General features: G+C 38.7%; 1 protein-coding gene across 3 annotated transcripts in view; it reads left to right on the forward strand.

The window, feature by feature from the left end:
• The window catches only part of atp11a (ATPase phospholipid transporting 11A), a 37,344-nt gene that overhangs the window by 8,189 nt on the left and 16,741 nt on the right, over window positions 1–12,414 (forward strand). For all 3 annotated transcript variants that reach the window (XM_026361786.1, XM_026361787.1, XM_026361788.1), the window contains exons 2-9: window positions 9,247–9,369; window positions 10,311–10,400; window positions 10,517–10,597; window positions 10,905–11,012; window positions 11,446–11,574; window positions 11,685–11,788; window positions 11,890–11,937; window positions 12,298–12,362. In XM_026361786.1, coding sequence (XP_026217571.1) covers window positions 9,247–9,369; window positions 10,311–10,400; window positions 10,517–10,597; window positions 10,905–11,012; window positions 11,446–11,574; window positions 11,685–11,788; window positions 11,890–11,937; window positions 12,298–12,362 — 748 coding nt within the window. The remainder of the gene's footprint in view (window positions 1–9,246; window positions 9,370–10,310; window positions 10,401–10,516; window positions 10,598–10,904; window positions 11,013–11,445; window positions 11,575–11,684; window positions 11,789–11,889; window positions 11,938–12,297; window positions 12,363–12,414) is intronic.

The following is a 12,414-nucleotide window of genomic DNA, read 5'->3' on the forward strand; positions in this document are numbered from 1 at the left end:
TGCAGCGCTCAGTCGACTGGACCTCGTCCAGAATTTTTGTATCAAACAAGCATGGTGTTCTGCCAGCACCAGGGGCGAACTGCATGTGTATTTTAACAGCTTTCTGTTCAAGGACTAATTTCACTTTATTTCATTATATATTGTTTTTATCCGTAGCTGCTGCCATTGGAAACATTGAGTGTAGCAGAGTAAAAACAATGCTTTAGTCAAACAGTTTAAAAAATGTCATACTCGTCATCACTTTATCATTACATCAGCTTCAACAACTGCACAATGTAAGGGTCTTACTAAATCTCATTTACTAAAGCTATTCCCATCAGCATCCACGCCTCAGGTCAGGTGACTGGTCTCATGAGGGCCACGTGATGCCTTTAGGGTCTCCTGATCTGCCCTGTGATTTTTACTCACTCCCTTAGACATGTTATTCCCACTTGTTGCTAAGGAGTTTCAGCAGTTTAAAGAAAGAAAACAGTAAAATAATTTTTTGTTGCTGTGTGGTTCCTCTGATGGACACTAAAATATAGCAAATAGAGCTATATAGCTAAGCTCTCAATATAACACTGTGTACACCGTGATAGAATCAACAGGTGAAGAGGGTCAGTGGTAGAAGTGAGTGCACAGAAAGTGAGAGAGGAAGATTGTAAAGTTGTCCAGGAGATAATGAATGAACAGACTGATCATATATTAATTCCCCCTCTTTGCACCCTCTCACACTCTCATTTAGTGTGTGTGTGTGTGTGTACTTGTCTTCCCATAGGTTACATTGAAGGGCAGCAGGATTCATGGAGACATTTGGCAAAGTAACACTGGAATGAACAGGACAGAACAGAAAAGAAGCTCAACTGTCCTGAACAGAGCACAAAAAAGAGGAACATCAGGTCAAAATCTTCATTTAAATTAGGATGGACATTTCAAGCTAGTCTTCCAAAATATTAATATTAACAAAAACATTTAGACCTAAACAGTGAAGATCCAGATTGAAATCAGTGCACTAGCCTATCCTTCTCATCTTATGTAGAAATTGAGGAAGTTCAAATACCTTCAGATGAAAATAATACATCATCCAGGTAATCAAACAAATAAATGTCAGATGATTTAGGAATAATTGAAAAACAAATGCTTTCTTATGTTTTTTTTTGTTAAGTTTATGTGTGTGCACGCGCATCATGTCCTGGAATATTACTGGCATCACAAACATTGTAATGAACACCATTAAACAGCAGGATCCCTACAGGACAAACATTATCAGAGACAGAGAAGTGCTGCCATTACTGCAGCAGGGGAAGGAGAAAGAGAATAGAAAGTTGGAGAAATAAACACTTTGGAAGAAGATAAATAGTTTTAAAAGTATTTTGTTAGACTTTTCTGAGCTCATGAGAGAAGAGCAGATTACATTACAGCAGGAAATGAAAGCACTAACGGAGCGAGGTGAAACATTTGTACTCTAGACTAACAGCTAATGGCATTGTTACCCCAAGGAAAATAAAAATGGCTGACAAACAGAACAGACTTGGTGGTGAAAGAGTGAAGTCAGATATTAGTAAAAACAAAACCAACCTTTATATGAAACATCTGGTGTTTTTTAGTGTGTTATAGATTTTTACTTTATGTTTGTATAAACTTCCAGCCGTCGTCTAATTCTAGGTTTACCAGTTGTTTTACTGGGGTTTGGTGACAAGCCCCACATGTTACTGTAACACAAGTGCAGTGCAAACATAATGTTGTCACACCAAAATAACCAAATAACTAAAAGTCATTCTCCAGACCATAACCTGCACAAAAGAAATATTCATATTTTGCTGCAGTCTCAAACTATTTAATGTTTCTTCAACATACTTGTGAGGGAGGTTCCCTGCAAACACTGATTTGGTGTAACTTATAAGAGCCCACTGCCTCTGAATGGCAGCACAGGAGTTATTTAAAGCTAGATGAGTGTCCACAGATCAATGCAGGCACTTAGTGCGACCTGGGTCCTCACACACACACACACACACACACACACACTCACACAAACACACATATGTTTAACTAAAGAGTTTGCTGAGGCTGGAAGAACTGTGATATAGATGCATTTAAATCTTTCTTCATTACTAATGCATTTTTTGTTTACATATAAAAGTAGGAAAGTTATTGAGCTTATTTACAGCTATTGATTTGTTTCACTTTGTATGTGTATTGACTGAGTTTGTTCTTTTATGCTGTGATAATAACCTGTGTTTAAAATGTGATTACTTTAAATTTTTAAATTGTTGCAACGAAACGTACTTCTACTTTTGCACAATACAGGTTGTTTAGTCGTTTTTGGACACTTCCTGTCTATAACCTAGTTTCTGCATGATTTTTACACTGAGTCAGACTGCTAATGTGCTATTTCTGAGTAGCACTGGGCACATGTTGAGTTAAATCATTGACATTTACTAATGTACTAATCTATGAATAATGAGACATGGAGAGCAGGGGTGACGGCAGCTTCCTCCTGTGCTGTATTCATGAGTGATGGAAATTATTGTGCACTTTATCATACAATTTTACACAAATGTATGTTAAAGTGAAGCATTGTCCGCCTCAGCTTTATATTATGCTGTTACTTGGGAGCTTACATCCTCTGTTCTGATGTCGCAATTGTCAGATAAGATGAGTATAGCTGCCACAGACCTTAAAACTTCCAAGTTGTAGATTTATGACTATCAAGCCTTTACTCCCATGTGACCTAAAAGCAACATTAGGTCAAGTCATATGGGATCACGTGACCATCGGAAGCCCTCCCTCCTTATCTCACACACAATAGCAGACACAATGAAGCAGTGTGTAAATGTATTCCCCTCACATCCAGTGAACAAATATACTTATCCACAGGAAATCCACCACAATGGTCTTCCTATTCCTATGCGGGTCTGCAGCCTGCTTTGGATCTGTCCTACTACTATGCTGCATCTGCTTCTTTAATTTTAGTGTCTACTTAAATCAGCTTTTAGCTTACCTTGTAGCTTTTAAAGAAGGGATGTGTTAATGCTGCTGCACATGTTCTCCATCCCTGAACATTTGTAATTTGGGCATTTTGGGTCATTAGAGCAATAAAATATGTGCCCGGTGAAAACCAGGCTAATGAAGTTCTCTGTATAGCTGACAGAAGCACTGAGGTCACGCTCCTCTCCTTCAGGCGCTTTCTCTCCCAGTTTTAATAGTTTATCAAAGAGGGGAAACAGTGATTCAGCAGGAAGGTTTTGGGAGTGGTGTACGTGGTGGTACAAAGACAGCACTCCCTCTGTGAAACAGCATAATGACGCACCCATATCTATACACACTACCCAATAACACAGATAGAGTTTAGACTGCAGCAAACTGGTGCCTGTCAATAAAGAATAGTATTATTTATGTGCTGTGCCTCTTTATGTTTCTTTAAAACACGTTACAGAGTTTTAAAGCAAACAGACAAATTTCACAGAATAATAACTACAATAAAATTTGACGTTCCAGTTGCAGCTCTTCTGCTCTGGTTTAGAAACTCAAATTGTTCCTGATGTGTGTGTGTGTTGCTCTCTTGTAAGTTGCTTTGGATGAAAGCATCTTTGAATTGACTAAATGTAAATGTGTTTGGTGACAGCAGAGAAACTTAAAACAAGAGAAACTTAAAGTGCATGCTAGTTTCTGTGTGTAGTCATTGAATCTAATCTGTCTTGGCAGGATTTCCCCCAATTTATTTGGATTATCTCACCCTAGGCATAGAGCAAGTGCAGATTGAAAATAAGTGGGCTCATATTTAAGCCATATGTCCCTTTATCAATCCAAATAATCAGACAAGGAATCAAACTGTATTCTGTACAAAAATACTGCATGTAATTCCATTCCCGCATTTACAACTTCTCACTTAGTAATGAGGCAGATGGGAATTGTGGCAGAAGAGAGGGGGATGTAACACGTAGCAAATGTTGAACTGTCGACACTGGAGTGACATGTGCTGTAACCATTTGGCCACCAAGAGACAAGGTCCACTTACTGTCCTTTTCAACTGTATCACCTTGTCTTCATCAACAAATGGAGTCACTTTTTATACGTTTAAAGTTGTCGAACACTTATTTACTTTTTCAGCTTGAATGTAAAATGTCAGCTACATACTGCAGACAACTGCTGCTTTGACGTTTCCTAAATGCTCAGCTCTAAACACTGTGCTGTTTTCCACACGGTGAGAACACACAGTCACAGTTAAAGGTTGAAGGGTGGTGTTTAAAGGTGGATGAGGAGGATTTATCCTTATCTCATTTGGTCTGGTCTGTTGGCCCGTGTGAGGCTGAACAACATAGTGGCAGATGGGGAGCACAGCTGGTATATAATCTGTGACTCAGGTAACACACACATACACTTATCAGCATGTTTATCAGAATATCAGTTACACATATCAAGATAACAGGATACTGTAAACAGCACAGGTGAACTAACATTAAATATTTAATGCACCATATGAGGTAGTGTAATCTGTATAATCCCCCTTACTTTATCATTTAGTGTCATCAGTGTGTTTTTTTTTATCTCTCTGCACTGTGGATGCATGCTACATACATACTGCAGCAGTCGGTGTCTTTTATTGCCTCTCAGCCGTATCAGCTGACATATACCACAAGATCTGCACGTGCATATAAAACACAGGATAGTTCATGTTCGCTGCTATTTTCATCCTGCTCCAGTGCCTTTTTTAAACTTCGTCCATCGGGAGAAGCTAAGAGGAAAGTGGTGACTTTGGAAAATGCTCTGTACTATATTCTTATACTGAGAATGAACACAAGCACTTCTAGTTAGACTGAGCATCTCACCTGCATCAACACTCCTGCTTTAATTTATCCTTTTCTTAAGTGCAGTAGTCAGCAGGCACATACTCAACCACGTGGTATGTTTGTATTCAATTCTTAGTCATTTAGGCATGGGGACAGGATTTCTCTTATCTCCATAGCTCAGTGGCATCAGAGTGATAACACACGGTCCTGGGTTTGAGTGTGTTCACACATGCAGCCCTGATATATGACACAGAATTGAAATGTGAAAGTGTGTTAAGGGTACGTGTGTGTCTGTATGTGTCCAAGAGCAGTATCTCAGAGAGCAGGTTGCCCTCCGCAGCTTTTGTTGGGACTCATTCTCAGGGATTGGTCATCAGTCGAAACAACAGCTCAGCCTGTAAAACTGCAGACAAACACTCGTTTGTGTGTGTTGCAGTGATTCCTCTTTTCCACTCGCAGTGTCCAGTAAATGTTATCTTCACTTTCCAGGCATCATACAGCATTAACCTTTAATACTGTGTTGATAGTTGTTTCCTAGAGTCTGCAGTTTGTACGATAAACTCATAATACATCTGAATACATCCGCACTAAGCCAGCTCAATTTGAAAACACATCTTTTCCTCTGTTGATTTTATTTATATAAATCATAACAGCTGTACAGTGTGTACAGAACGTGACAACCACTGTACTTATACCCACAGTTTTGTAAAGTAAAACTCCTTTACTTTATCAGAAACAAAAACGTTATGCAAATGATAATCTGTATTTATTAGTTTTGTGAAACAACTTCTCTCAGTAATTAAATTAACAGGTTGTTGGTTGCTGGTTGTCCAGAAAATGATCACTGCTGAATGGTTTAACCAGCTCGGCTGCTATTTGTTTCTGTTTAAAAAAATAGAGAGAAACAGATTAAGTCATTTTCCCATTACAATGAGACATTTTCTCCAATATTGAGTCTTAACATCTAAATATGCTTAAAGAACTGTCTTAAATTAGTGTAAAATAGTGGTTTAAGCTCATATAACTCCAACATTTGCAGTGATAATAATCTTGAGTGCTCGGTTAATATAATTACTGCACAGTATTGTAGCATTGATTTGTTGATGATGTCCGGATGTTTGTTTCCAGAAGTGTGCCTAATCTAAAGGAAATGAGGATTTTAGAAGAGGTCTTTAAACTTCTCTATGCTACTTTGATCAAAATTACATCTGTTGTGTTGCTGCTTTTATTCTGAGGTTGGTTTCTAGACGTCTAACACACATATGGTCTTCAGTGCTCTACAAGAAATATTGTTCTTGGGTCTTTTCTAGCTCCTAAAACCTTTGACTTCTGTGTTTCTAGTGGTCTGACTGGGGTTGAGAGAGGATTTGTGTGTCCTCTATGTGTGTGCCCTCTGTGTGTGTGTGGGTGGGTCCAGTTCTTCCTGTTTACAACATGCTCCTCTGTTCCTGATCACAGTGGGGCTTCAGTGTGTGGTTCTAATGCATTTTATACTTAACAGAGAAACTGAAATGCAGAACAGAAACACAAGCACTAGAAATCCAAACAGTTTTATTCATTAGGGATTTCAGTGTCATTATCTTTATATTATATTAAAGAAGATGAAGATAAAGAACTAGAATTATGTTTTTAATAACGACTCTTCCCGTAGTTGCAGTGTGTAAGCCTTTTGCAGGGAACCTAGATAGATGACACTGTCTACAAAAAAGGGAATTTCTCTGAAGCCAGCATTTTGTAACTGCAGCAATTTTCTTACCTGAAGCCATAAAAATTCTCAGCACCTACTTATCACAGTTAGACAAACCTTTAGGCATATCTCTATAATACAGGCAGATAGAAATGAAACCATGCCCTTCACATTAAATTTAGCCTTTCTCCCAAAAAGGTTAAATATAAGGGTAGTGCTAGATACTTTTTCAACATTGGATGCAACAGGGTATGAAAACTGGGGCCAATAAATTAGTTTTTTGCACAGGAAGGAAAGCGATGACTTGTGAAATCGTGTTCAGAGTTAGTTTCACTTCTTTAAAACGCACACGTCAGCTCATTGCACCTGTGTGTGCATCCAGGCTCTACACCTAGATCCTAACTAAAACTTGAATCAATTGAATCCAGTGTCCTAGATACAGTAAAGGAATAGATGAAAACATGCATACACATCACACCTGACAAGAAGAATAGGAGAAGTGAAGCTTGTCTTGTTATCTAAATATATCCAGTGGACCAGTGACTACAGAGGTAACATTGTGTGTCACTGTGTTTATGTGTACCTGCTCTCATACATGTTTGATGTTGCAGGGACGTGTTTGCCGGTGTGTGTGTGTGGTCCCTGCACGTTCTACTAATGTGGCTTCAAGGAAAGTGGATGTGGATGCTGAGTGAGACAGACAGAAACAAAGCCAGCAAGCTCTCTCCCCATTCTTCCCTCCTGACCACAAATGTTTCCCTTCCAACTATAAATACACCCCTGAAACCTGCCGCGTCCTGAAACATGAAACGCCGCCAAAAGTGATTATCAAGGTCCAGAATAGCCCCGAGTCTCCAGTTACATTCAAAGGCTGAAGCCTCGCGCTCATACAGTTCAATTTTATTCTATAATCCCAGCTTTTATTTTGTAAAGATGCAATTTTATTTGATTAAACACAGTCAGGCTTTCATGTAAAAAGCTCGAATCCAGATGAAAGCTAAACATAATCGATATTAGAGAGATTCTTGGCTTAGAGGCCATTCAGGTTGCGGTGAGCGGTGGAGAAAAAAGAGGTGAGAAAACCAATAAAGCTGCATTACAGACCTTTCAAAATGGAGGAGATGACAGTAAGAGAGGATGCCCATTGATTGTTGTTTGGAGCATCTGTACCTGACTGACACTAAACATGGATTTATGTGATAATGCTAATACCCTTTACTGTTCTTTTTATGATACAGTTGTCATTTGTTTAGCGCTCACAAACTTTATCACTCCCACCAGATGTTGATCAGACAAAAGCTATAATGACATTAACATAACACTAATTAAACCCAACTTTGTTTTTTTTTTTTTATTCTGTATGCTGCATCTGACGAACAGCATGTATACATGGCTCCGTTCCATATGCAGGCAACTCACAGGAAGTGTGTAAGGAATGTGTTAAGGTGAAGCAGACGGAGCAGGCAGGTGGGAGAGAAGAAGAGGAACATTAACACTGTGTGGGCGGCAGAGTTGGCAAGCCGTCCGTGCTATCTGGTTTCCATCTCCTCGTTCACTCTAAATAAGATATCAGCCAGTTAGTGCAGTCTTGTCATGATGAGTATGTGTTTTCTTATAGAACTGGTTGTTTAGCCTGGACTGATTTGTATTACATATAGAAGCTTCAGCATCGATACCCGCCTTTAGGACAGTAAAGAAGAAGAGCAGTGAAGACAGTAAAGTACTGTAAGAGCAGTAAAGCCTGTGACTTTTTATTCGTATCAGTTTTCCCTTCCTTTTCAATTCAATTTCTTTGCTAGACCAGTGAAATCTGGAGGTCACAGGATATAAATAGCTTTCCATCTTAAACAAGGTAATCTTAGAGCCTAGAGTTAACCAGTTATTGTGTGTGTGTGTGTGTGAGAGAGAGAGAGCGAGAGACAGAGTAAAGAAACTGGGCCACGCAGCCTCTTGACACTGAATCTCATTCACCAGCCACAGATTACTGTCACCTCCTATTAGCCTGTGCCACTGTGTGTACTGTGTATTTAGACTATTTAGTGATGAATTAAATGGCTAAAACTTTGTTTATTTGTTGTGGTTGCTGTGATTGAGGTCAGTGTAAAGCGAAGCGAGGGAAAATGATTAGTTGTGTTTGGAGTTCAACTGTCTCGTCCTGAGAGCAGACACCAGTGACCAAGTGGTTAAAGATATCTGTATAATTAAAATCATTTAAAAACATTACCATTTGTGGCTCCTAGCAGAGAAAAGATGCAGATTTTCCAGAGGAACACAGCTAAACTTAAATGAATAAATAAATAAAATCACTTCCGATGTGTATTATGTATTATATATTATATTATATAATATTCTTCATTAAATTCATTATTAATAAGTATGTGTGATTTGACTTTGTTCTCTGCAAAACGGGGGGGGAAAAAGAACGAAACCTGAGCCTCAGAACAGAGTTATGTATGTTAATGTGGGGGAGTGTGTGCATGTGTGCGTATTGTACTTTCCAGTCTGAGTCACATGCAGGTCTGTGTATCTGTGGTAACAAAAGCTCTCATTCATTGAAGAAAAAACATTCTTTCATTCCAACCCTGTGAAAACGACACTGAATCTGTTATCGGTGTGTAGGAGTGTATTGATAGGGTGTGAGTATGTTACGTAATATTTATTTACTGTACATCCCACGAAAAAACTTGTTCTTCCACTGGTGAACCATAATGTATATCATCCAAACAGTGATATTTTAAGTCAAAATGTGCCCTCGAACACACACTCATTTTGTTTTTTCTATCCCTGCAGTGTGCTGGTGAGGAGAACTGGGTGGACAGCAGGACAGTTTATATTGGACACAAAGAGCCTCCTCCAGGAACTGAGGCCTTCATACAACAAAGATTTCCAGACAACAGAATAGTGTCTTCCAAGGTCAGCGAAAACACCCACGCGCACACAGATGTAGTGAAGTTAAGAACCATCTTTTTTTGTCTTCACCATCTATTATGTGTAGAGAGAAAGACGTAGACTAGAGGACAGGACAGGAAGGAACTGATAGTTCTGCTACACAATTCAGTTTTGTACTGAATTATTCCTGGTAACAAGACAACATCCTAGAAAGACGAGCTTAGTGATTGAGATGATTTAGGAAGAATAGAAACCAATTTTATTTTATAATGTCAGTAATCCTCTTTTTATTTATCAGTTTCTACTCTCCAGTTTCATTAACACTTGGGTGGTGTTCATATTTTTATGTTTGTGGGTCTAGTGGACCTGCTGCTTTTTTCATAATTAAACAATTTTATGTTAAAAAAACTTAACAGATGTTTAATTTCTCTTGATTACAAGCAATATAAACAACATATATGGTTCATATTTGCCCTTTTATTTTGCTAATAGTATAGTATGAGCAGATAAAGATGGGTTTCCACAAGACAGAGAGCAAACGTTGTGGTAATGTGAGAGCAGAAAGGTGTTGGTGCTTTGGCCAAAACATAAAACTCATGACCCACAATTTCCACACTTTTATTAATTCTGTATGTGATATAAATAAGTAGGGAGATGTAGGAAGTGTGGTCAATGAAAATGTTTTCCGATATATGTTCTTCACAGAAAATGAGCCAAGGCAAATGAGTCTGAGATGAAAAAAATAACTAATCACATCATTATTCTTTTGCTAAAAATATCACAAAACAGTCCCCATAGGTCGGATTGCAATGCAAGGGTTAAATGTGTAGCTTTCATTAAAGATCTCATATTAGATTAAATCTGAATTAGTTTAAATCTGCACAGATGTTAATGTTAATCACTGCTCAGACTCTTTTCTCCATGTTATTGTCATAACTGAACTCAACGCTGTCTCGTGTTTCCAGTACACATTTTGGAACTTCATCCCTAAGAACATGTTTGAGCAGTTCAGGAGAGTCGCCAACTTCTACTTTCTCATCATATTTCTAGTTCAGGTAAAAACTGCTTCTCTCTTCACTTATATGAATGAATCAATTATGTGCTTTGATTTAGTGTTTTAAAGTAATTTCTGTCTGTATTGATGTATATTTAATACTGTGTGTGATTTCAGCTGATCATCGACACTCCAACCAGTCCAGTCACCAGTGGGCTGCCGCTCTTCTTTGTCATCACAGTCACCGCTATTAAACAGGTGAGTCCCGGAGGTCAGCAGTTGTCCACTAACCACAGGGTTAGTGGTTGTATACCTTGTTCCTCCATTTCAAATCACAATATACTTGGACACTGAACAACATGTTGTCCCAGCACCTTGTGTAGTAACTACACCCCGTCACTAATGTGCCCTGAATTTCCCCCCAGTAATCAGTAAAGACGTTTTAATCAAATTACATACAGATGTACAGTCTTGGCATTGACATTGAACACACTAAAGCGCTAGCAAAACCTACACACACCTCATCATTTTTACATCCTTCTCACTTCTGTCTCCTCTCTGACAGGGTTATGAAGACTGGTTAAGACATAAAGCAGACAATGCTGTCAACAAGTGTCCTGTCCATGTGGTGCAGCATGGGAAGGTGACCCGCAAACAAAGTCGCAAGCTCAGGGTATGTGCGTGTGTGTGTGTGTGTGTGTGGGATTTAAAACAACACAGCTTTTAAAATCTCTTACATTAATGTCTGTTATGTAAGATATTCAGAGAGTGAAATTTGTCCTAAAAGGAAAGACACAGAGGATCTGTTACAGAGCAAATATGTTGACTGTTGGTGCCTGAGAGGTTCACAGGTGGTAAAGCAGAAGGTTAGCTTGTTAGGAAAACTGCATTAGCAGTGCTAATGGGATCTATTTAGAGCCATGCTATCCTCAAAGAAACTATATACTAGTTTGTTTTACACTCATATTTTATAGAAATAAATGAGAACGTACTCTTTAGTCATGACCAGTGATAAACACATAAAGAGACACACATTAAAATGAAAAAGGTGACAATCTGCACAGTGCATTTTAGCAAAGGCTATTCCTCCCCTCTGTCTGTCCCAGGTTGGAGACGTCGTCTTTGTGAAAGAAGATGAGACGTTTCCCTGTGACCTGATCCTCCTTTCTTCATCTCGAGATGATGGAACTTGTTATGTTACTACAGCCAGTCTGGACGGGGAGAGCAGCCATAAGGTGTGTAATTAAATGTGTGAGATTTAAAATGACAGGTTTAATGTAATCTTTTAGTTTCTTATATCTTCTGATAACTTTTAATCTCCTTTCTCCTCTTCTCCCATGTTTAGACATACTACGCAGTTCAGGACACAAAAGCCTACAGGACAGAGAAGGAGGTGGACTCCATCCACGCCACTATTGAATGTGAACAACCACAGCCCGACCTGTACAAGTCAGTACAACACACACACACATGCTCACAGAGTTGGAAAAACACTCTTGCCACATAAATGCCTGAAACATGTTTTCACTTGTCTTTTCTGTCTCGCACAGATTTGTGGGACGTATCAACATCTACATGGACAACGAGCCAGTGGCAAGGTAAGCTGAACCCTTACATACTACAAGCATGTGGTTGTTTCCCAGTGGAAGACTTACTTTGCAAATTTTTCCAAATAAATCTACAATATTCAGATAATTGATTGGAAAGGTTAGCCTCAAAACTTACAGAAGCTACTCTGCCAAACCTTTTAATATTAAAATAAGATTTTTGGCAGGAATTGAAGTATAAAAACTTAAACTTTTTGATAATTTGTGGTTTTAGCTGTAAGTTTGTCACGTTTTACAGGTGTTTTACAGTATTTAGTTGTTTTCTTAATGATTCTCAGAACAAAAACTTTACAGCGCCACAGATCCAGGCGTGTAACTCTGAAGTCTAAATGAGTTGTTGTCTTTTTGCAGGCCATTAGGGTCAGAGAACCTGCTTCTCAGAGGAGCCACACTCAAGAACACAGAGTACATCTACGGTAAAATCAAAAGTATATGTATATCTTGGTATATTGCAGTTAACTGTGCTTT

Source organism: Anabas testudineus, chromosome 2 (genome assembly GCF_900324465.2).
Source record: "Anabas testudineus chromosome 2, fAnaTes1.2, whole genome shotgun sequence".
Classification (NCBI taxonomy): Eukaryota; Metazoa; Chordata; class Actinopteri; order Anabantiformes; family Anabantidae; genus Anabas; species Anabas testudineus.